Here is a 24560-nt window from a genome sequence, read left to right as displayed (position 1 = left end):
ATCAATTTCAGCGACATTTTGCAGGATTACCACACCACTTAAATGCTGCTGTTGGTTGAAAACTCTCACTGGGGATAAATAGAGGCTGTCCAAATCCTGTTCAAACCTTCCTGCCACAACACTTCAACTCTGACATCCCTCTTTCCAAAGACATCATACAAAACACTGCATTATACAAAATGATATAAAAAGCCTTCGACGGGAAGATGTGAGTTTATATAATTTATTTTCTTAACACAAACCTATTCAGCTATCACACATTTCTTATAAACAGTACACTAGATTGGATTGAATAGTTAAGGTTGGCTTTATGTAGCTTTATGCTAAGAATATACGACGTATTAGGTGAGAAACTCAATATTACATTTCTAGGACTGTCATCAGGATATGGAACATAATACTTTTCTTAAACTTAAAACCAAAGTTAACTTTATAACACAAATCATCACTCCAATGCCAGATTCAGGGCTGTGCATCTAATATCACTGCAGGTCAACAGGGTTTGACTGAAATAGGGTTTAGTCATTATTCTGAAGTGATAGTAATTATAATTAAATGTTTTAATGAATATTAAAACCTTGTCATTCAAAGCACCACTTACTGTGAAGTTGGGAAAAGCCTTTGTATCCTCATGCACCTCTAAAATGCTGTGAATGTAAATAAACACTAAAATTAATCAAAAATGACAGTAAAACTGTAACTACAACAGTGGCTACGGTCTTAAAGAATTCCTCATAATACTTTTAGTCGTTAGACGCTGAAGTGGCCTAATCATACACTTTCTGTCCTTCTGCCACAGTCATCAAGTAACCTTTCACTGCACACCTCAGCAGTGGTATAAATCAGAACCATCCATCCAGATCAATATTAGTATGCTCCTGCCACCTCTGGGCGTAATTAATGCAACCCAGCCCGCTGAACCTATTAAAAATAAATTGACCAATCGTAGATTGGTAGACAGCTATTGCCTTCCTATTTCTATCCAAAGACAGATGAAACATGACATTGCAAAGTATAATACAGAGGGCAAAAAAAAACACTGGGACATTTTTTCTAAAAACAGTGAAATTCCACGGCATGTCTATTCAGTGTAATCTAGTTTTCAGTCTAAGTCCTTGTCGTGAGTCTACATATTGATTTTGCTTACTTTTGATTCTAGGCCCCGTCTCCTTTTACCTTGTTCTTTTTCCGTCTTTCAAGCCTTTTGGGGGTGAACAGTGTTGCAAATTTCTTCATCTGTGTTGCGGTCCTGCAGTGCTGAGATCACTTCAGTGGCAGCACTGCTGCCACAGGATGTTTCCACTGCCTGGCCACTGTTTGCTTTTTTACCATATTCTATTCTGTTTTTCCCTCCAATATAACTCCCTCCCCCTCGGTCTCCAACTATTTATTCTCACAGTGTGTGTCTGCATGTGTTTGTATGCATTCTTGTGAGCTGTGAGGAGGCAGAAAAGATATATCTGGTCCTATCAGAATGAAAATGTCAAGAAGTGTGCAAAAAAATCATTGTTTTATTTGCTCTGTAGATTCACCTGATCTTTCAGCCTGTGTGCTCATGCTACTACCTCAATCACTGTTTTTGTTTTGTTTGTTTCTGCCTAAGTTTGTGTAGGCATGCATGTCTGCAAGTGTGTCAAAGACAAGTGTTTGACTTTTTGAACAGATCTGATTTCTCCCTTTCTTCTCCACTCTCTCTTTCATTCTTTTGTTCTGCCGTCTTTTCAGTTCTTCACACGATCTTTTCAGTTTTTGCCACATAACTAAAATTGATCATGAAAGCACCCCAAGGCCTTCTAAGGCCAAATATAGAAGACAGCATCTTTCATTTGTTTTTTTAGTTCATTTTCTCTATGTTTTTTCTTATGTGTATTCTGTTCTTATTTATCTTACTTAGACAAGTTTGAGTTATAGATGAAAACAGGAGTAGCATGTGTGTTTAACATTGGCCATGCTGGAATAGGCTTTGAAATATTGCGTGACACACACAGTGTTGCACACAACCTATATATATACACACACACACACACACACTAACACACACACAGAAAGGTTCACATGTATGCACACAGAACCGCACATGCATCAGTTAACAATTAGACCCAAGTGTGCTTGACTCTGTATGTTAAGGACCCATCCAAAGATTGGTGGTGTGGGATGAGAGGTATGAAAAATGAGAGATTACTCACCCTTTCCAATATGCCCACGCACACACGCACACACAGACACACACACACACACACTCACACACAGTCACACTCACCTTGTCTCTCGCCCTGCCTCTGTCATGTGATTAAAAACAAAATCCTATTTTGCGTTCTCAGGCCCACACATTTACACTGTGACACAGCGAGGTACACGTTATGAGTCTAACTAGCTCTGTAGCAGTGTCACATAGCCAACTCCCTGCCTAATCAGGCCACTTACTCATACATACGCACACGCATGCACAAACACACACACATGCACACACTTTGCAGAGGCCATGTGTTGGGATGGTGATAGAGGGTTGGCAGTTGGCAGACAGACAGCAGACGCTGTTCTTCGACATCAAACGTCTCAGAGCAGAATCTCACTTTCATGCCTACTCTCTCTCTCTCTCTCCCTCTCTCTCTCTCTCTCTCTCTCTCTGTCACATACACACACACACCGTTATGCACGCACAAACACAACAACGCACATTTCCTCTGATCTCACTGCCAAAACTCAAAGACTTGGAAGGACTAACACACACATGAACGGGCACATACACACCGACATATACTGAAGCGCTAAAAAGTCTTGAATTAAATTTCGTCAGCCACTGTTGAAATCGTCTCTGTGAGACATAAGTACAAGTTTCATGTGCGGCTTGAAAATGATTCAAAAAATTTTTTTTTTCTCCTCTTAACACTGAATCCAGTCAAGCATCATGAATCTTATCTACAGCCACAGACAGACATAAGAACAAACAGACACACATGCACTAAGAATACATTGCATAAAAAAAAATAAATGCATAAATTTAAGGAAATAAAATTCCAAGGAGCTCTTGTAATATGCACAGATGGGTGGCAAATTAAAGGAAAACCCTGAATAAATGAACAGAGAAGCATGATAAATGCAGATTCTTTCACACAGGACACAAAGGGTCACTGAATGGTTTGAGAAGTATGAAAATGGAAACAAGTGAACACCTGCGGGAGATTTTATACGACATGTTTGATAGCATTCTCCCTAACCATCATCAACACACCAAATGAGAGAATATCCTTTGGAAGAATGGTGCTCATCCCTCCGATATATACAGTTCCACAGATTTGAAGGGTCTATGCCAAGAAGCCAATCAGGAGAAACTAGTTTATAAATGTAAACTTTTGTTGATTAATTAGATTAGAAGTTGGTATCGACTCAGTCAGAGAGAGAAACCTGGAGAGGGAATTAAGAGTGATGTAGACGTCCTGATTAAAGTTTTGCTTAGCTCCGCTGAATAATGTAAAGCTCTCTCTTATTCGTGATGGATTAATGGTAAGAGACAGTGATAGAGAGCGGACTCAGACAACAGACAAGATGGAGAGATATCGCGCAGATATGATTGATAAGATGAAAAATGATTCATTGACTCATCTTGACCCAGCGAGAGCTGCAAATTGAGCCATGGGTGGCGAGACGGGCCAAGGTGAAATTGACTCCTTGTGTCGCAAAGTTTAGAGGAGGACTTGATTTTATGTGAAATAAATCAGAGTGAAGAGGAGAGGAAGTGAGGTGGCTGCAGACCTTTGCACAATGCATTTCTCTTTAATGAGCTTTACGGCATCGGTGTCATCACATGGGAGTGAACTTTAGCCACTTCTGTACATACGCACTTGCTTCCCAGCATGCTTGATGTGTGTGCAACCACCCACAGATACACTCAGCACACACATACCGCCTTCACCTTGACAGTAGGCTGACTTAAGATGCAGTATTGATTCAAAGAGTAGCTGCACTCTGCGTGTGTTATGTGTGGGTCGGCGAGTGGGCCATATACGTGATACTTTTTGTGTGCTTTTCTTCATGCACGTGCGCGCGTGTGCAACCGGCCTCTCCTCTAGAGAAAGTTGGTCGGCCCCTCTGCCCTTCAAAGTCATTTGGAATTCATCTGCAAGCCTGACCCTGACAGCTGTTTGTTTTTCCTCTCCAGAGAGAGGAAAAGGAATGGAGGAATGGCGAGGGGGGGTTGTGGTTAATGAGTGATAAAGTGATAGATATCAGAGAGGACAGAAGAAGAATGGGAGTGAGACTTCGGGAAAACTTGGGCGAAATGGTAGAGGGCTGATTCTATTCCCGCAGTAGTGGTCTCAATGCTGTTTGGCTTGTTGAGCATTTGAGACACACAGGACAATAAGTGGTGCTCTGAACGGCTTCCATTAGTATCCCTCATAGACCACTAGTTTGAATGTGTTGAATCTGTGCAGCAGCATGAATGTGAAGCAGGGCGAGGCAGCCGAGATAAAAGGACATGCAAGCTCAGTAAGTCATCCCTGGGTGTAAATATAGGTTTTTCATAAAAAAAAAAGTCAAAGTGTACTGTATAAGTGTGTCATCTGGGATCAGCGCAGTAAAAATTTTAAAGCCTCTTCAGTTGAGAGTGATGAAGAGGAAGCCCGGTGGGATGGAGAGGTTTTGTCTTTTGTCTGTGTTCAGTGTAGGTGTAAGGGGATGAGTAAAATGGACACAGAGGAGGGAGGAAGGATGCTGTGAGATGATGTCTAGAAAACAGTAGCGCCAGGACAACAGCACCGAGAACGGGAGAGCGCACGGGAGTCAGAGGTGAAAGGAGAGCGGGAGGAGGGAACGAGAGGGAGAGGAGGTTCGTGATTGGATAAATGGGCGGACAGGAGAGGTGTCAAGGGAGAGGTGCTATCCTATTTTTACACTTCTCCTTCTGGGAGCCCCTATTCTCTCGATCTATCCATCATATTGACAGAAACCCCCAAACTCAGTTGTTTTTCCCTTTTTCCTTCCCCTCTCTCTTCTCCATCTCTTGCTCTCTATTTTCATGCACATTGTATTCTTCGATTCTGAGTATCTTTTTCTTTTCTTTTTTTTTTAAATGATACTCAAGGGCGTCTAATGTAAATGAATTAATACACTTTACGTTCTAAGCCTCTCACACAGAAATTGCTTATTGACTAACAATAACTATTTTAAGCAAGCACAATTCACCCAGACAATGAGCTAACACACTCCACGTCTAACAGCGCTCCCCTACGAGGCTGATTCCTCCTCTCACAAGTTTTGTGGTCTTCCTTGCATTGTCACAAGCAATTAATTTGGCCATAGCTTGTGTGTATTGATCTGTGTGGCATAGGCATTGTAATCTATTCAGTCTGGTAAAGAGGCAGTATCCATGCCCAGTTAAGAGCCAGCATAGGACACACACAAACACACACACACACACACACACACACACACATATTACAGCTGGAAATCAATCCCTTGTTTCCCTGGAAATACATTCATGCTTTCTTAAAGGAGCTGATTACTTTGTATATGTGCGTCTTAATTTTAGGTTTTGTCCTCAGAAATCAAGTGAAATAATGGAAGGTAATGTTTGTTTATTGATGGACACTTAAACTTTTCCTTGAGCTCTGAATTCAAGAGTTTCTGTGTTTCTGTGTGCTTTTATGTCACACAGGAATCAACACAAGCTTTGTATTTGTTTGCGCTGTTCTGTTTACTTACCCATGATAGGTTTGTTGCAGCAGTGCTTGTGTGCATGCTCTTTGTCGGAGTCTGATTAAATTCCCTATAGAGGGATTCATCATCTTTAGCAGGCAGAAAAGAGAAAATTACAAGCCCATCAATCCTTGTGTTTGATCTAGCTCTCCCCTTCTCCCTCGGCGTCTCATGCCCTCTCTATTCGATGTATCCAGGCCTTTATTTACCCGGTTCTCCTCAGGCCCACCATTTCTCTGTTGTTGGGAGGTCATTTGTCTCTATGTTAGAGCTGTCCTGTCCCCCCGCTTGTCCTATCTGGCTCCTCCAAACCTCACAGTTCCTCATCATCATCCAGATATGTGTGAGTGTCTGAGATTTTGCTGTTATCATTTGTATTTGTGGTTTTTATTCTTTACTTTCTATTAGGGAAATTTACACTCATGTATGTCTCTGTTGGCCTTGTCTGACTGTGTCCATTTTTTATTGTTATTTTGTGCATGCATGTTTAGCATCTGGAAAAAAGTGCGACAGGGAGCCCAAATGGAAAGTTTTACACTCCACCTGGAGAAAATCAGAAGGGTGCCATTTATCACCAAACCTCTTGTTAAAGCCAATGTTTTGTATTAATAATTATAGCTGTACAAACAATGCATTGTGTCAACTGAATGATGTATGACTGTCAGGAGTTTAAAGCACTCAGCAGCTACTCCCCTGTTGTGACAGCTCCACCTGCTTGCCAATCACAGTGAAAAGAGGCAAGATTTATACTCTGCCTGATAGGAAATGCTGCCTGACAGGATCAACTTAGAGTAAGAAAAGCAGCCGCAGGTATCAACTTTTAGCTGAGATATGGAAAAGGAGAAGACCTATATCTAGAAAATTCTAGTTTGGGAATTTTTTTGGACTGTTCTTGATCCCTCCAAATCACAACCACACCTGCCCTCCTTCATAGCAAGATGTTTGGACAATCAGTTACCTGACTGAATGGTCATCAAAGCTACTGATGATGGCAGCATAGTTTGTGGCAAGCTGGCAACAAAAGGCAACATCCAGCAGAATTTTGTGATTTTCAAAATTTCCACAGAGATGTAACTACAGAGATAAATTGAATTGGCTATGATGAGGCTATCCTTGTGCTCACAGTTGATTTGATTTGGAGTTTGTTTTGGCACCGCGCTGCTGTGATTCATTCAAGTATGTTACTTGATCTTGAATCAGCAGCCATAAATCCCTTAATAAAAAGTGCCACAGTGATTTACTGAGATCTGTTAAACCAGATTGTTTCTTGACTTATGGCAGATGCATACACCTGAAAAAATGTGATTTATAATTTAAGTTAGATGGTGTTCCATGTATTATTCAGAGAAAAAGGCACAAATATTTTGGTAGTTTGACAGCTTGTTCTTAATCCATCCTCAAAATGTTACTGTTTTTAACTTAGTTAAGTCAAAGTAGCCACATTGAATTCATTGTTTTGGGGATTTTTTAAAATAATTTTTTAATGTTTGATCAAATGGTATTTTTTATCTTTTTATAGTCTGGTAATAGTCTGGTAACCAAACAGATGTGAAGTGTGAGATCAATATACCTGTCAATCACTAGTATTGTACATGCATGTCTGGGTGTGCTGCACTGACAATGTACTTTGTCATAAAGGACATTCGAGTAATCTCGGAGATATAAAGGTCAAGACATGAGGTTCCCTGCTGAGGAGAACACTGTGGAACCAGGACGGCGCTCTGCTCTTCACACTGCGAGGCGATAACCTTCTCCCGCTCTCTTTTATTTCACCAAATCCCTTCTTTTGGCATCTCATGAAACACAACCCTTCTGCGTGTGTGTCTGCACTGTTCGCTAAAGTCAAACAGTCAGATGAGCGTGGCGATGAAGGCCATTAGATGTAGCTGTGCTCGGACGTGCGTGCGGTGCAGTGTTTAAAAAGCCTATTTGAATTTGTGAGCTGCACAAAAATTAAGAGAAAGCACTCAACCTCCCTGCACTCGAAAAATCCAGGCTCAATCCCCTCTTTTGCTTTTTAAATCAGATTTTACACACACACTCCACTGCTCCTTCTATCCAACCATCCATCTTTCCTCTCCAAATTCAAAGATTTCAATGATATCAGTGGCGCACAGAATTATGCCCACAATCAGCTGCTTGGAACATGTAGCCACACCAATATGCTGCATACTCTCAACATGCAGTATACTGATACATATTCTGTGTTTTAAAGGTCCAGTGTGTAAGATTTAGTGGCATCTAACGGAACAGACTTGGCAGAAATGGAATATAATATTCATAAGTATGTTTTCATCAGTGTGTAATCCCATAAAAATAGAAATTGTTGTGTTTTCATTAGTTTAGAATGAGCCTTTCATATCTACATAGAGAGCAGGTCCCCTCTCACGGACACTGCCATGTTGCACCGCTGGCTCTAGAGAGGGCCTTTTGCGTCTTTCATGCGTTTTGCAGCCACTGTAGGGTCTCCTACACACTCAGAAAGGGAGGGGACGGGTATCAATTTGGTTGCAATCTGCAACCTCGCGGCTAGATGCCACTAAATCTTACACAGTGGACCTTTAAAACAACATCAGTATTGTTTTTGACATACTGAGCAAAAGATTTCTGTCTCTTATTGTCTGCTATAATGCATGTGTGGCAAGCTTTGTTTTCCATTGTAGTTAAATTCAACACTGTGACAAGCCTCCAAAGTCAATTTTGGGAGGGAAAACATCTGCTAAATAGTCACATCTTGCTCTCAGAACCATAGCTGAACGAGGCTTTACCTGGTGTGTGCCTCAGAGCGTGTGTGTGTGTGTGTGCCTGTGTGTGTTTGGCAGTGCAGAAACCTTGGCTAACCCCCTCTGTGCTTCCCAATGTCCTGTCTCTGAAGAGCTATGACCATTAAGCAGCTGTTCACTTCTAAAGCCACAGAAAAAATGAGAGAATGCAAATGAGTCTCGGTATGCGCCAAAACTTCTCCAGAGGGACACACTGTTAGGTCAGAGACACACAGAAGCGCATACAGTACAGTATTTGCACTGGCACATGCATTTATACATTCACAGTTACACATTTGCACACACATGCAGCCAGGTTGGATTCCCTATTATATAGCACAAGCAGTATCAAATGATCTAGCTGTAACTGCATTTCTCTTGGAATTGGAAAGCAAAGGCTTTAGAGTCCAATACATCTGATTAAACAGACTCCAGGTACAGACTTCTTCTACTGTAACTACCTGTCTCAAGCAACACTTCCCTATTTGTGTTACAGTTTGATATAGTGCCTCTCTCTTACACTGTAATTGTTTGGTACACAGTCTATTAGGATGTGAGTGTTATTACAAAGAAGGAGAGTATCATGCTGTGCACTGAAACAAGGACATTGTTCTAAGGACACTTTCAATTTGTTCATAAAGCAGCTCCTTTGTGTAGCTGTCCATGGTGCTGAAACCACTCTTGAAGGTGAGGGGAGGACAGAGTGTGTGTGGGGTGGGGTAATGTACTATGTTTTTTTGTCAAGAACAGCAAGCAAAGAACACGCTCTGTTGATCTGACTTGAATGATTCGTCAACTGAATGAGTGTAAAAATGTCGACAAACAACTGAATGAGACAAAAAAAACCCCAACAAAAAAAAAATGCTTGTAGGCTTTTGTTGAGAGCACGTTCTCAGCTCAGTTTTAGGATGCACATTACTCTCTTCTCTTCTCTGAGATGTGATTATTGTATAGCAGAGTCAGCCTCTGGGTAATGAGAATGTATGGTGAAAGGTATAAAGCATTTGATGTTATTTTTTTCCGTGCCCTAGTTTTATTTATACTCAGACTTACAGCAAGCCAACACAGGTCATTCTTTGCCCTGAGGATGAAAGAAATGTGTGATTTTTGTGATTTTATGCATGTATGCGCGGCTTCTATGCATACAGGTGCATGTGCGTGTACTCCTTGTGCTCCGTCCCTAATAAGAGCTTAACCTTATTAATCACATTAGTGTGCTGAGGGTGGCTCTGGCGACACTCACACATACTTGCGCAGACACACACACTCAGACATGCGCACACAGGCAGAGGCATGTCAATCTGTCATTAGTTAATAGCTCATTAGCACAAGGTGATTAATTACTCTGGCAGGGTGTGGGGATGACAAGGATGGGGGGGGTTGAAGGAGGAAGGAAAAGGACCGTGGAGACAACAAGACTTTTCACTGAGGAAAAAGAGCAAGAGTTGGGGAGGGGAAGTGGTGAAAAAAATATTAACCTCCTCTCGCTTCTTTTAAAACAGTTTCACTACTATCGATTCTGGATTCTGAGGCCAACCGCAAGGGCCACGCACATGTGTATGTGTGTGTGTGTGCCCATGCATACTGTAGGTGTGCGCAGCCCCCTCTCCTGGAGGTGTTTTGCTGGGTCGTGTTTTTTCCTGTGTCTCACGGGGATCAGCTGTAAAGGTTAACTAGTCTTTTCTTAAGCTTTCAGCCTCATGACAAATGACCATGTTCAACCCATGGGGGCACCTCATAGCGCACCTTCCCTCTCCATCTATTCCCCTCCCTCTCTTCGCTCTCTCTCTCTCTCTCTCTCTCTCTCTCTCTCTCTCTCTCTCCCCTTCGCCCGCTCTCCCTCGGTGTTTCAGTTCAGGGAGCAGGTAGAAGCAGGAGAAACAAGAGGAGGTAGGTTGGGAGGGAACAGGCAAAGGTAAGGGAAAAAGAACAAAAAGTGTCACTGAGGGAAGAAAAGCATTGCGAGGCAAAGAGACACAGAAAAATAGAGGAAATAACAAAATAACGTGTATAAATTGATAGCTTGCAAATCCGACGGCCTAGTTGCAGTTTTAGAAACCCAATATTAACCTAAGAGTGTAATAGTGAGATAAAGAAAAGTAGAAGAGATTGAGTAAATCTGCACAATGAGCCTAATACACAGAGGTTTTACTTCATCTTGTACGGTTACACAATCCCTGCTTCACCTTAGTCTGTATGACCTTTCCATGTGCTCTCTTTCTTGTTCCTTCCTATACTTTAACACATTCTGATTTTCTTTACATCCTTTTTGTACGGCCTTATGCCCTCCACACTGAAGTACAGCAGATTTAATGGACTCAGTGAATCAGACTCAATGGGAGCGTCTGTACAGCCCACATGTATACCTTATATATATGGTTATACAGATATGCCAGGTATAATGATGCTGAATGGCATTGATAAATAACCTGCATGAGAAAATGTATCACTTTGCGTTCACATGCGTGTGTTTGTACACGTGTATGTGGGCAAGGGCTCATGCGAGTGTATGTGTGTATGTGTGCATGATGGAGTATTACAAGGTGTTGTCAAGAAAGCAATTTGTTTCTGTCTCAGATGGGTTTTTTATCATGACAAATCGACGTGAACCTCATCTAGAAATCCAGCATCTCCTCCTGCGCTCCGGCTGATTCTACCTGGGCCGCACTCTCAACTTTAATATGATGAAGTCATAGCTGCAATCCCCACCCCCCCAACCCCATCCTCCCCCACCCTCATCCTCCCCCCGGCACCCACTCTGCTGTAAATCGAGTCTCAACACCTGTGTATGCAAGCGTGTGTATCCAGGGAGCGTACCTGCCCGCGTGTGCGCACCGCTCTTGATCTCCACATACATTCGTGTGTATGTGATGACACATGCTGACCACGTATGTGCGAGCCGGGGTGCCGCGGGTGCATCTGTGACTTGTTGAGGATGATAGATGGCGTCTGAGAATGTCACATGAAGAGGTAGAAAATGAGGCTGACAGCGGTCCTCTGGAGTGGCTCAGGGGTTGGCCTTTAGCGCTCCTCCACTCCTCCCTCTTCACTACGACACACATTACACACACCTGCTTTGTGTCAGCTATGGCTTTTTCCTCAGAGCGGTAACTCTGTACTTGCTGCTCAGTGTGTGTGAATGCATGTGTCTCACTCTTAGATCACTGTCTATTTTTATTTCTGTGTCATCATTCTTCCACTGTGGCTTCTGGGATCAACGTTCACTATACACGTTGGTTTCATAATGTGTGGTGAATCTTTATCTCTGTCAAATGTTGAGCAGTTTCGGTGATGCATAGTTTTCCAAATGCATAATGTCTGATAAGTGATGTGTCAGGATGCATATTGAATATGTAGGATTATGTTAATATTATATATAATGTGATGATGAGCTAGAGATGACCTCAGCCTCCTGGTTGATATGTGACAAGATGTCTGCCCTCTGCTGGGCACTGTGAGGACCTTCACTCACCTGGTGACCTGCCACCTGAGCTGGTGACTAGACAGAGTCTGTGAGTGGACAGACAGAGAAACACACCTTTATGTTGTACCAGCTTTATTTGGATAATTTATATTTGAAATAGATTTGGTTATCTCAGCGTTCTTGTTTATAATTTATCTGGCAAATGAAATTGAAAAAGGTTTTCTCCTTTGTCATTTCTGTGGTATGTGAGGTTGATGTTTGGTTGCACTAGTGGCAAGAGTTTAGTTAAAAGCATTGTTCCTGTATTGTTTGACATTGTCCTTTTTCTATATAGGGACATTGTGCGGATGTGAGTGCGCCCATGTGAGATCTGACATATTACTGGCTTCATCGCCGCAGTGTCCTCTGCCCTTCCTCCCTCCCTCCCGCTCAGCGTCTCTGCTTCACCGCCTTGTCTTTTTTTTCCTTTTACCCTCAACCCCATCTTTCCTCTCCTTCCACCTTGCCTCATCTCCTCCTCTTCTCTGGCCACCCATTCCCTTGTGTCTCCTCTATCAAATTCTATCCTTTCTCCTCTCTCTTTCCCCTTCGCCTTTGATGTGCATGCTTTGTCACATTCCCATGATTCTGTCACTCTTTCACTCTCTAGCGCTCGTGGGCTCCATTGCGTGCTCCCGCCCTTGTTGCCACCTCCTCCTCCTCCTCCTCCTCCTCCTCCTCCTTCTTCTTTCTACCACTACGCTTTCCCTCTTTCACTGTCTCACCCCTACCCCTTTCTCTCTCCCTTTGGCTCATTCGTTAGCTCCCGCCGTCATCCTTCCTCCCCCTCCATCTCTGTGGTGCGGTGCTGCTGGGAGAGAGAGCGAGAGAGAGAGAGAGAGAGAGAGACAGAGAGAGAGAGAGAGAGACAGAGCGCGTGTGTGTGTGTTGAGTCTGCTCTCAGTCTCAGCTGTGGCCAGATGGAGGATGGAGCCGCAGCCACATCTCTCCTTCTCTTCTGCTCTGCCTGCCACAGGCTGAAAGGCTCTCTTTTTCACTCTCAGTGTTTCCTCATCCATCCGTTCCCCTATGCCCGAGCTGGCCTTGATCTGTGACGGATTGAGCAAAAAAAAGGACTGAGGACGAGAAACAGGAGGGAGACAAAAAAAAAAAGACCTGCAATCTCCTGGAAAAGGGAGAAAGCAGTTACAGGGCATTGCGCTCATCTTTTTTTCCCCCCCTGTGTTTTGATGTGTGGCGTTCGTCTCTGCAGTGCAACAGCCACACGTGTGCAAGTGTGTCGATCCACACCGCCTGAGTGCGCGTGTGTGTGTGTGTCTCTCGGGCTCCTGCTCTATCCATCTCCCTCTCTCTCTCTCTCCTGCACGGTGCTCCGGCACTCAGCTAGCGGATTGTGCTTCTCAGAGCTCACTGCAAACAGACGGAGAGGGGAGAAGAAAGGAAAACAAGAGTGAAGAAGAAGAGCAGCGAAGGAGAGACGACAGAGAGGGAGGACTTTGACGGAGGAAGAGAACAGGCTGCAAAATATTGAGAATCAAGAAAAAAGAACTCTAAAGGGAGCAGAGAGGAGCGGAGTGTGGAGGAGAGGAGATAAGGGTAGAGGGTTAATCAGAGAGAGAGACAAGTACGGAGCGATGCATCATTCAGGCAACACAGGAAGAACCAAGACCCTCTCTCATGAGACAGGTAAGACCCCCGGATACTTCTTTGTCACTACAGCGGTCAGATGGCATTGTGCTACATTCTCAACAGAAACAATAGAGCCTCGCTGTAACTTGACTGTAGCCATTCCCCGTCTTTCCTCTACTGTGGATGGACACACACACACAGAGAAAACCAAAGTAGCACACGGGTCTTGAATTATTTCTCATTTTTTCAGTCTATTTAGCTTAATGCCTTGCTGAGGTGTAGGTTATATACACATATTTGAATGTGTGTGTTTGTCTGTGTGAGAGTGCGTGTATGCGGCGTGGATGGTGTTGATCAAACGGCATACATCTGAATAGAACACGGCTTTGATGTGCGCTTGAAGTTATGATTGGCATCCGTGAGCGCCAGTATGCTCTGTACGTGAGTGACTCTGCATGTGTGTGTGTGTGTGTGTGTGTGTTTTGGTCATTGGTTTGAGGTTTGTGTGTATGTGAGTGCGCCCTTGTGTGTCGGCCCCCAGCTTTCTAGCGCGCACATTCCAATTGACGGTAATTACAGTGATTGACAGGTGGCTGATGGCAAGAAATGGATGGGACATGGGTCGCCCCTTTTCCACCTCAATCCATAATTTATTCATGTGTGTGTTCCTCAATATTTACAAGGTTATTTCGAGGTATTTGCCTTTCTAATTCACCGCTGATTAATTGATTGAATATTTCCATGTGATTTGATTTAAAAATCCGAGTGGTCTGATTTGTTGTGAACTGTGCATGTTAATGTGCAGGATATTCGTGTACAGTAGGGGTTTATATTCTGTGTTGTTTGGCGGAACAGTTTGACCTCGGGAGAAAAAGTTAAGTGTGTCTGCGGTGTATCTCTGTGTCTGTATCGGCGTGTGTATTAGTGTTTGTGTGTGTGTCATATAATAGTTGTTTGATTGCTTTGTGGGTGTGAGGGGATTGCTAGCATTCGTCAAGCTAATCAAACAGTTCCCACTGACAATCACAACGTGGCACACACTCTCGCAGCAGCTCTGACACATCTGCCTCCTATCTGAACAAACATCATGAATTTACATGCTAGACAGCCGTAATATGGCTTTTTCTAAAAGATAAAGGCAACATTGTTCAACGAAACACAGGCCTTTCACAGGCTCACACACGCACTCCTTGAACCACCCACTTGCATTCACACACACACGCAGATACTCACCAACACCAACACACGCACATCTGTTACACGGATCTGGCCCAGCGGTGGATAAATGTGCCTTTCTGATTGCTGCCATAGACGGGACGTGATTGGCATGGCAGACCAGGGAATTAGCCATGGTTTCCATGGTGACTAATTAGGAGGGTCCTGACTGGTGGGTTTATGAAGACAGATGACAGATCGGTGGTTCACTTCCTGCTTTACAGAGCGGGTGGTCCCATTGGCTAGCAGGACCCCCTGCCATCTAAGACAGACAGACGCTCTGCAGGCCACCTCACATGTGTTCAGCTGTCACCAAACATGCAACTATCAAATCAAATTAAATGTTATCCTACGCCAGCACACACACATTTCATTTTTTTTTTATAAAAAAGGGTTGGCCTGTCATAGGGAGTGTGCACATCTCACTGAGCACACACTTGTACTTTGGCTTAAATCGACTGATAGATAGAAATGCAGTATTTCCATATCGTAGTAGCCACACGTGCTCCGCCATAACCTAAATCCGCCCTAGATGTATACGCACATTTAGAGACCGATTCAGTCTTTTATTTGACAATAAACAAGTCAGATGCACGCACACATTCACGCTGATTATGTAGCCATAGGGCATGTGAGAGAGAAATAGGTGTGATTGGGTCCATCTGTGGCAGAGAAAGAGAGAGAGAGAGACACGGACAGAAAGAAAGAGAGAGAGAGAGCGCTCCATCTGTGGACACCTGCCCTTCCTCCAGGCTACCGTCCCTTTCCTCTGAACTGCCAACAAGATCTGTGGTTGCACAGGTGCACGCATGTCTGTGTGTTTTCACAAACGCCGGGACGGTCTGTGTGTTCTCAACACTGAGTGTAGCTGATTGGAGGCACATTCACAAAATGTAAAAATCAAACAGGCTCTCGCTGAATGATGAGTGAATACTGTTTGTTCTTTCAACTTCCAGTTGGTTTTAACTTGAGTCTTGGATCTGTGTCAGTAATTTAACTCGCTTGCATCTTCAGTTACAGTATAGGCCTGTTTCACAGTAGATATTTGGACACATCATAGCAGGAAAAGCACAGGTGTAATTAATATCATTAATGATGCTACATTACATTAAGGTGTTCCAGTTTCAGTACCTCAGTATTATGCATGTTTGTTTACTGGCATGGCTTACTAGGACACTTAATTGGAATGGAGCCACTGTTAATATTATTAGCTACACCTGTGCTTTTCCTGCTATAACTAATCTGAATGTATGCCATGAAAAAGATCTATTATACTGTGTGTTCTATGGCTTTACATGCTCAAGGTTACTTTTTTTTCTACCTACAAACAATAACATACTACTACTACCGAGTGATACTCAACAGCATATATAATTGATTCCCCTGGACACAAGCAATCTAGCATGCAACACACTGTTAGACAGCTTAAAAACACACTGCCAGAAAAAATTGGTTATAAAAGGTAGAGGAGAGTGAGCCTTCCCCTTCCATTTCATTCAGCTATTCGTCCTGCCTCTCTCTCTCTCTCTCAGTCAGGCACCAGCTCCACCTAATGGCCTCTGCAGGTACTGATGCACACACACACACACACACACACACACACACACAAACACTCATACACTGACACAAGCTGACACACACACACACACACACACACACACACACACACACACACGCTTTGATTAAAATGGCTGGAGCACGATTCCATTTCACCACAACGAGCGAGACAGTTCGGAAGCCACTAAGATAATAGCCATGATTTTGTTGGTCGGACGCTATTTATTGGAACACAACCCCTTCAACGCGGGGAGCAAGGCGGAGGGGAGGAGAGGGCACAAAAGGAGAGGTGATTGGAAGAGGCACAGAGTGGGAGAGAGAAAAAATAGCAAAGCGATTGAAGAAGACATGCGTGTCACGGCTAAACAAATAAGCATGTGTGGGAACAGATGGTAATAAAGTTCTCTGTTACAAGACTAGTGGCTCGTACACACACAAACACTCACACACGCCGACGCGCGCAGACCCACACATGCACAGCTTGATTATGCGGAGTATTGGGCCGTGAGTCATTAAGACTTTGCCTCAGTGAAGCTGACTCGAAAGTGAGCAACGACAGTCATCTACAAAGGCCGGTCACTAGCAGTCATCTCTTTCTCCATTCCCTCTCTTTACTCCGTCCATCTGTCTCTGTCTGCTTCGCCCGCTCTGCCTCTTTGTTTCCACCTATTTTGGCCTCCTTACTGACTCCTTTATTCTCTCCACACACCGCTTTTCTCCTTCTTTCTCCATCTTTACTCATCCTCTCCTCACTTTCTTCATTCCTCTCTCTGTTCCCCCTCCTCCCACTTTAGGAAAATGAGTTTTTCTGTGCTTTCAGTTTTCCATCCAGTGTTCTTTAAGCCAAAATGTGTGTGTATATATGTGTGTGTGTGTGTGTTGATGGGTGAGGGCGATGTGTCCTCAATCACAGTGAAAGCATTTGTTTCCCTCCGCCAGTGGAGATACATTATGTATTTCACTCCTTTTCCTCACATTGGGGTTTTTTTTTTTTCCCCTCCATCACGCGTTTTGTCCTCCCCACTCAAGGTCAGTTGGAAGATTGCTTTCAGCCCCCTGTGTCCTCCCCGACGCACCATGCTTTATTGTGTGTACGGCCGTCAGCACCTGTACGTTTATGTATAACACCATGCGGTTTGATGGTTGTGTGTGCATGCTTGAAATCAGGAAAAAGAGGGGAGGGGGCGGTTTTCGTACGATCCAATCTGAACCCGTCAGGTAAGCACTTAAGTGTAGTTGTGTTTGTGTGTCACGCTGATGGAAAGGCAGTCAGCCGGCAGTCAATCTCAGTTTTCGAGTCAGTTTTGAAGAAAGGAAATGGAAGAGGAAAGGAAATCGTTCAAATTAACATGACTCGTATTAAAAGATAACTCGAACTTGTTTTTTATTGAACTCATTTTAAAAGTAAAATGTTTTAAAAGTGTTTCCTCACAAATTTTATCGATGCATTTTCCTACGTAAATATTTAATGCATGTATTGATTTCCTGAGTGTGTATGTATGTGTGTGTGTGTGTGTGTCTGTGTGTGTGTGTGTGTCTGCTATAAAGCGTGTGGCTGGTTTTTGTATGGACGGTTGGAGGTATTAATTTTCACAGTGGTGATTTGGGTGAGTAAAGGGCTGGCAAGCTAACTGGTGTTCTCAGCATGCTTTTGAGCGTGTGTGTGAGTGTGTGTGTGTCTGATCAGCGAGCTGGCTGGTTTTATGCTTCACTACCCTGGCTGCTCATCCATGTGTACCATCTGCATGTGGCGCTGCCATGTGTGTCACCTACAGTATACCCCAACACATCCCACTCCTCTCATATCTCTAACCATCCCTCCATCCACACCTGACTCTGTCTAATCATTGTCCTCTTATCTCTTATCTCTTATAATAATGAAAGCTTTCTCTGCTCTCATTTGAAAAGCTAATTTATAAAAAGAAAAGGAAAACAAAAGCGGGCATCGCAGTTCATTTAAATCCTTTCACTTACTTTACGCTGCATATTAATAAAGAAGAAGAATATTTTTACACGGATATTAGCAACTTCATTCAGCTTTTAATTTTCCTCGAAGAAAGAAACCATCATATCCTCAATCAGAGCAACAGTGTAGCATGCAGTGTTATCCCATTTGTTTGCCATGCAACGCTAACGCTCTAAGTGATCGATCCATGCCACAACTAACTATGTGACAGATGAAAGTGTCACAATTACAGTCATGCTGAAGTGACAAATTGATTCCAGCGTTTCTGCTGGAAAGGAGTTTTTGTCTTAGTGGTGCCATCGTTCATCTACGCAGCCTCATTATACCTTCTGGGGTAGCAGCGACAGCAGTGACTCATTGACTCATCACGCCGTTGTTTGTAAACTCGAAACCCGACTAACCGTTCTCCATTCCATTCTTCATCTTATCTAATGTTCCCCATTTCTCTGCTATCTCTGCCTTCCTGCTGCTACAACCTCCAGTCCACGTTTCCTTCTCGCACCTCCCTTCATCTTTAATATCCTTCTCCCCAAAGCACTGACTCCAGCTCCCTGAACTCTTCACCCTTTCTTTTGTTCTCCCTCCTGCATCTCCTCTTCCATTCTCCTCCGAACACTCTCCTCGGGCCCGTGTTATTAACATAAAAAAGGAGAGCCTACCTTTTCCTCCAGCCCAGACTGTCTGAGTCACTCCGCCCCGCCAGCTACTGGCTGTTTCGCCGGCTGTCACTTCGCCACAGATGTGAAACCGATTTCAACGGACAGGGTGAGGACAATGGCTCACGCGTTAGAGAGTTGCGTTTTGGCAGTTTCTTCTGCTGAAGACAGTCAAATAGTTTGCTGTGCTGATTCTGGAGCAAAAATAGGTCAAATATGGGATTGTTTTACAAGCACAGAGAGGGAGTAGTTTTTAAAAAGCAACAGAGGAAATGAGGCTACTGTTTTAAGTGGAGGAGCTGCCTCTGCTTTAGGTATGTCAGGGCATACCTTAATCTACTATATTCATCCACTCACTGTACCGCTGTCACATTCAGATTTAAGAAAGACATTATTGATTACATGCGTCCTGTAAATCACAGCCAGAGGTTTAAGCCTGTCCTCACGCAGACAGTAATGCATTATAGAGTGAGTTTTATTACTTTTGAATTACTTTGATGAACACTCTGAAACGACTCTTCCGAAAAAGATTCATTAGCCGTCCATCAATTTTGTGAGGTGGCTGACACATTACACTAAAATGTTTTTCACTTTTCCCTCAATTAACTCGGCGTAATATGCTCACTTCCACGAGGAGATGATTAAACGGAGAGACATGATGGCTTCCATTTTTCTCTGTTTCGGCATTCAGTCACGGTGTAGGCCTATTTACAGCTCAGGAGGGATTTATTCCGCAGATTCAACGGTATATATTGGGTTTGAACTGTAGACTCTGTTTCTGAAATGACTTGTAAAGGTCACTGTGGTTGTGATACACAAGTAAGTCGTTATATAGCGTTGTAATTCAATACAAAAGCTATGGTTGTGTTTTTTCTGTACATTACCAGTCTTAATCTCTAATTCTCTGACTTGAATACACAAACACATGAAACAGTGGCTCCAGCTGCCGTACTAAACAGAAGGTGTGTTTGGAGGGGACAGGGCACTGTGACCTTGCGAGCGAAGTGAAATCCTGTCTTTGCATGCGCGTGCGTGTGTGTGTGTGTGCGTGCGTGCATGTGTTACTAATGACCGATGCTTAAGGGGGAGATGAGGGGAGATGGGCCATGCAGCAGGGCAAAGGGGGCAGTGAAATGATTCCATCGATCATTCTTGATCACCTAAACAATGTCACGCCGCACGTGCATCTCGCCGCATGTGTGTCTCGCTCTCCGCCTCCTTCTCTCTTTGTCTCTCCTATTGACACACATTGTGACTCTCACCTCCTGCTTCTAACATTTTCTGATGGGCTGTGTGTGTGTGTGTGTGTGTGTGTGTGCACATGTGCGCTTTCAGACCGATGCTGCAGTGATGGCACTGGCCAAATGCCAGCTCCTGCACAGTTCCATTAGCATTGTGAAGGCTGGCCGTAGATTGCTATTGATTGACTATTGCCTCTATTCATAGGCTATTCAGCTTGAAGCACACACACACACACAGACACACCGGTGCTCTAGAATAGGATAGAGTACGTGAATCCAGACACACACTTAAAAGTGTTTGAGGAGTTTTTGTGTCTGGGCTCATGAGACAAAATACAAGGCTTTTATTTCCGTTTTAAAAATGGAAATAATTCCTAAGATGACTGACTGACTTGTGCAGTGAGTCATCATGCACACAGTTTTGGAAAAAATAAAATAAATATGTGCGATTTAACGTTTGATTGGTGGCTGTAATGGCCTGTGTACGCTGTGTGCACTCGTTGGCTTTGACGGGGACTTGAGGACACCGAGCTTGTCGATGGCTGAGCTTTGGATTTTAAAACAAATCAATGCCAAGTGACTGGACCCCGGAGCCACTTCTTAATGAGAACCACTGCTCAGAGATCTCCATACTCCCTCTGTCTCCACTTCTCTCTCTGTCTATTTCTCGCCCGCTGCTCTGTCTCTATCTCTCACACCATTTTTATTTTCCATCTCTCTGGTTTCTCTCACCTCTTGCCCTTCGCCCACAAGAGAACATTCACAGATGCGCACACACTTACACCTCAACTTTCTTTTTTTTTTCTGTATGCCTCTATTTTATTTTTCCTTAAGATATTTTTAGACAGCCTAATGTCAGACCCTCCAGTGGCAGTCCAGAATGTGCTGAGGCTCTGCTCGTCTAATCTATGAGTGTCACAGCAGGGAAAACTGTGCTTCCATAGCCAGTGACAAGATGTCTTCACTGTGAAAAAATCACCAAAAGTACAAGAAGATTTAATGAAACCTGTCAAATGATAATCTGCAGTGTTATTTACTGTTTACAGAAAAATGTTCTGTACATGCAGGTGTGTGCAATGCCTCCAACAGCTGCATCTATTGTTTAGCATTATGTGTGTGTGTGTGTACGGAGAGGTATGTGTGCTCGTGTGTGTGTGTGTGTGTGTGTGTGTGAACACGCTGAGGGGATTAAGGATGTAATTCAGGATTATCCAGCAGGTAGACTTCCCACTTCTTCTGCCGAGGAGGAGATGGAGAGGCAGAGAGGACGGGCAGGAAAAAGATGGATGGATGGATAGAGGGAAAGAAAAGAGGAAAAAAGTGAGGATAGAGCGATGGAGGAGAGAGTTAAAGGAGGAGAGCAAGATGGCAATGTATTTATATAGCATCATTTATACACTCAGGCAGTTTCAATGTGCTTTCATGCTAGAAATCATTTAAAAAGAATTAAAGACCAATATTTACCTATGCAAGATTGGGGAAAGGTAATTAAATGAGCCATTTTTTTTATTTTAAAAGAATATAAAAAAGAAAATATAATACGTATATAAACACACAGAAATTTACACCTCACTAATTTGTTCTACAAGTGTGGCGCATAGCGACTACATGAAGAATCACTAATCTTTGTTCTTACTCTAGGAACAGCAAACAAACTGGCTCCGGATGATCTAAGTAGTTTCATATTGTTCGAGCGAGTCAGCGTTGTATCTTGGGGCTAAGCCATTTAATGATTTATAGACAAGTAGACGTAAGATTTTGAATTCTACTCTGTGACGCACTGGAAGCCAGAGTGAGTCCTAAAGACCGAGCGTAGAAGTGTGCGAGAGGGAGGAGAAGAAGAAAGAAGAATACAAATAAGATGCAAAAATGCAAATATACCTGGCGAGAAGTGGCACAAATGTTGCACTGCTCCACAGGGAGAGAGAGAAAGAGAGAGAGAGAGAGAAAGAGGGAGAAAAATAGAATGAGAGGGGGTGTTACGGACTGGGAGAGGCACTGGTGGAAGATAATGGTTTTGTACTTTCCAGTTGAAGCGCAAAATATTGAATTTTCAGATCCAGTAATGGGAGCAAATCACTCCTCCGCCTTGCGTGTTTGTATATTTGTGTCAGCAAAGTCTTTGCTCTTTTCGTCAGTGCTCTTAACATTGTTAACTGCACACATCACTGTTCAAGTGTAACGGCACATATTCAAATATAATGAGACTTGAGTCATTGCCATTGCTCCGTTCAAAGTGGTTTTTATTTAGTGCAGCATACTGCTTTAAGGGCCCCGCTGCCTTTGCTCACCAACAATTGCCAAGTATTAAATAAAACATAAGAAGCGAGAGCAATGTGAGCAAAGGAGCCCGTGTTCCCAGTTTAAAGCCCACATGAGGTGACAGAGGCGATCTCTCACACACACACACACACACACACACACACTCACACACTCACACGGCAGCAACCAGGGGGTACAGGGTCTATCTGTAGCGTTTTTGAAATTGTTTTGGGCTAATCCTGGTTTTAATATGTCTCTCACAGCAGGGAGGCCTTCACGCTCAATAGACACCATGGATTTGTTTAATTGTGTCTGTCTGTGCGTATGTGTCTGTATGAATGTCATGTATGTTTAGGAGAGAGGGGGAAAAAAAAGTGGAGGCATAGAGACAATGCTCACATAGAACTGATGAATGCACACACACACACACACATCCAGCGAGTGAACCCTTGGCAGTACTTCTGCAGTCTGTTTGAAGTAGTGTCTCAGGGGAGGCTATAGGACTGTGGCAGTGTTTCACCCACTCAAACACACACTAGCTCACAGGGAAAGAGGGATTGCAAAGAGAAAAGGAGGAAAAGACAGACAGAAGAGACAGTAGGAGGAGTGCCTCTCCTCAAACACACTCCATCTCGTCTCATCCCTATCTTTCGGTCTCTCGCCGCTCCCAGTGCAGACGCAGACACGGAGCGCTCGGAGAACAGGTTGAGGTTGTTTACAGCCACGCTTTTTTTTTTCTTTTCTCCTTTCCCCCAGTGCTCATACGCTCATATCTCGCTATCATACTCACACCGACTGGGTGAGATTGAAGCAGCGTGCTGGAGACACGGCAAGAATATTACCCGGGCTGCATCGGCATCAGAGAGAGGACTAGTCGTTTAATTTTGTCGCGGTCTCAATTAGAATTGCCAGCCGTAAGGAGAAGAGCCGAACACAAACACCAAAGCCCTCCTAATAAAAGCCACCCCACAAGAATATTTTAAAACAAAGCTATAGCTCTCTGATTGAGCATCACTCCTCTCTTTCTGTTTTGTTAGCTGCGTGACCCGATCAAGGCCGCACAAATTTAAAGCACCACTTGTCAGTTTCAGGGTCTGTAAAGTCATCTTTGAGAGCAAACAAACAATACAAGCAAATAAGGTGCAGAATGAATAAAGTGGGAATTCAAAACATGCAAGATTGACGGCCGAGTGAAAGGTATCAAAGGTGTTTTTTTTGTTTTTTTTTCTAAGGGCGACTTAAAAAAGCAGCTCATTTGAATGTTTCTGTTTTTCCACCCTCTGCCAGCAACAAGCCCACAAATGCCTCCTGTTTTCTTAAAACAATAGACACACGCATAAAAAATTACTGATGCACAAAACAATCCCACTTAAAGACAGTGCTGCTATCCTGCCAATCTGCAGAGCTATTGTATTATTTTGTTCCTGGCTCTGCTGTGTGTTTGGCTTGTTTTCCATACAGTCCCCCTAAACCCTGTATTTTGTAGAACCTTGCATATGAGCGCAGGTACGCGGGCAGGGTGCTGCATCGAGCCATGTTCTTTTATTTTCTGTCAACCCTCTTTCTTACCCATTTCTCCAGACATTCCTTCGGTGTCCCCTGGTACAGCAACAAAAGCAGCTAATGGAGAAGGAATGTACCTACACACAGGCACAGATGGAGAGGCAGAGAGAGAGAGAGAGAGAAGGCGAGGGACACACCGGCAAAAAGAGAGGGAGAGAGCCATGCAGAAACAGAAGGATAGAAACAGGAGGGGAGGCACGATGTCGTATGGTGGAGCGCAGAAGAGAGTAAAAAGCTCTCAGTCATGTTGCCAATGTAACACCCTTGTTCCACGGCTTCTACTCCAAGTTGTAAAGTACTTCACAACTTAACCAAAACAGCAATTCAGTGCACTAGATGTACCGTGTACCTGCATATAAGACATATTTGCTGTATTAGACTGCCAAAAGCAGTTATTTCCATTATCGATTCATCTTTTATAATTTCTTAATAATGTCAGGAAAATAGTGCAAAATGTGCATTGCAGTTCCCCAAACTTCCAAATTTAAATAGCTTGTTTGTCTGACTAACACCAAAGCCCAAAAATATTTAGTTTTCAGTGATATGAAACAGAGAAAAGCAGCAAATCTTCACATTTAAGAAGCTGGA

General features: G+C 43.5%; 1 protein-coding gene across 2 annotated transcripts in view; it reads left to right on the top strand.

Moving 5' to 3' along the window:
* The first annotated feature begins 13273 nt into the window (after window positions 1-13273).
* Window positions 13274-24560, top strand: part of tenm2a (teneurin transmembrane protein 2a) — a 106719-nt gene continuing 95432 nt past the window's right edge. For both annotated transcript variants that reach the window (XM_042418677.1, XM_042418676.1), the window contains exon 1: window positions 13274-13569. In XM_042418677.1, coding sequence (XP_042274611.1) covers window positions 13518-13569 — 52 coding nt within the window. In that variant the 5' untranslated portion in view covers window positions 13274-13517. The remainder of the gene's footprint in view (window positions 13570-24560) is intronic.

The sequence above is a fragment of the Thunnus maccoyii genome, chromosome 8, assembly GCF_910596095.1.
Source record: "Thunnus maccoyii chromosome 8, fThuMac1.1, whole genome shotgun sequence".
NCBI classification, from domain to species: Eukaryota; Metazoa; Chordata; class Actinopteri; order Scombriformes; family Scombridae; genus Thunnus; species Thunnus maccoyii.
Note: the sequence above shows the minus strand (reverse complement) of the source record. Positions and strands in the feature narration are given on the sequence as shown.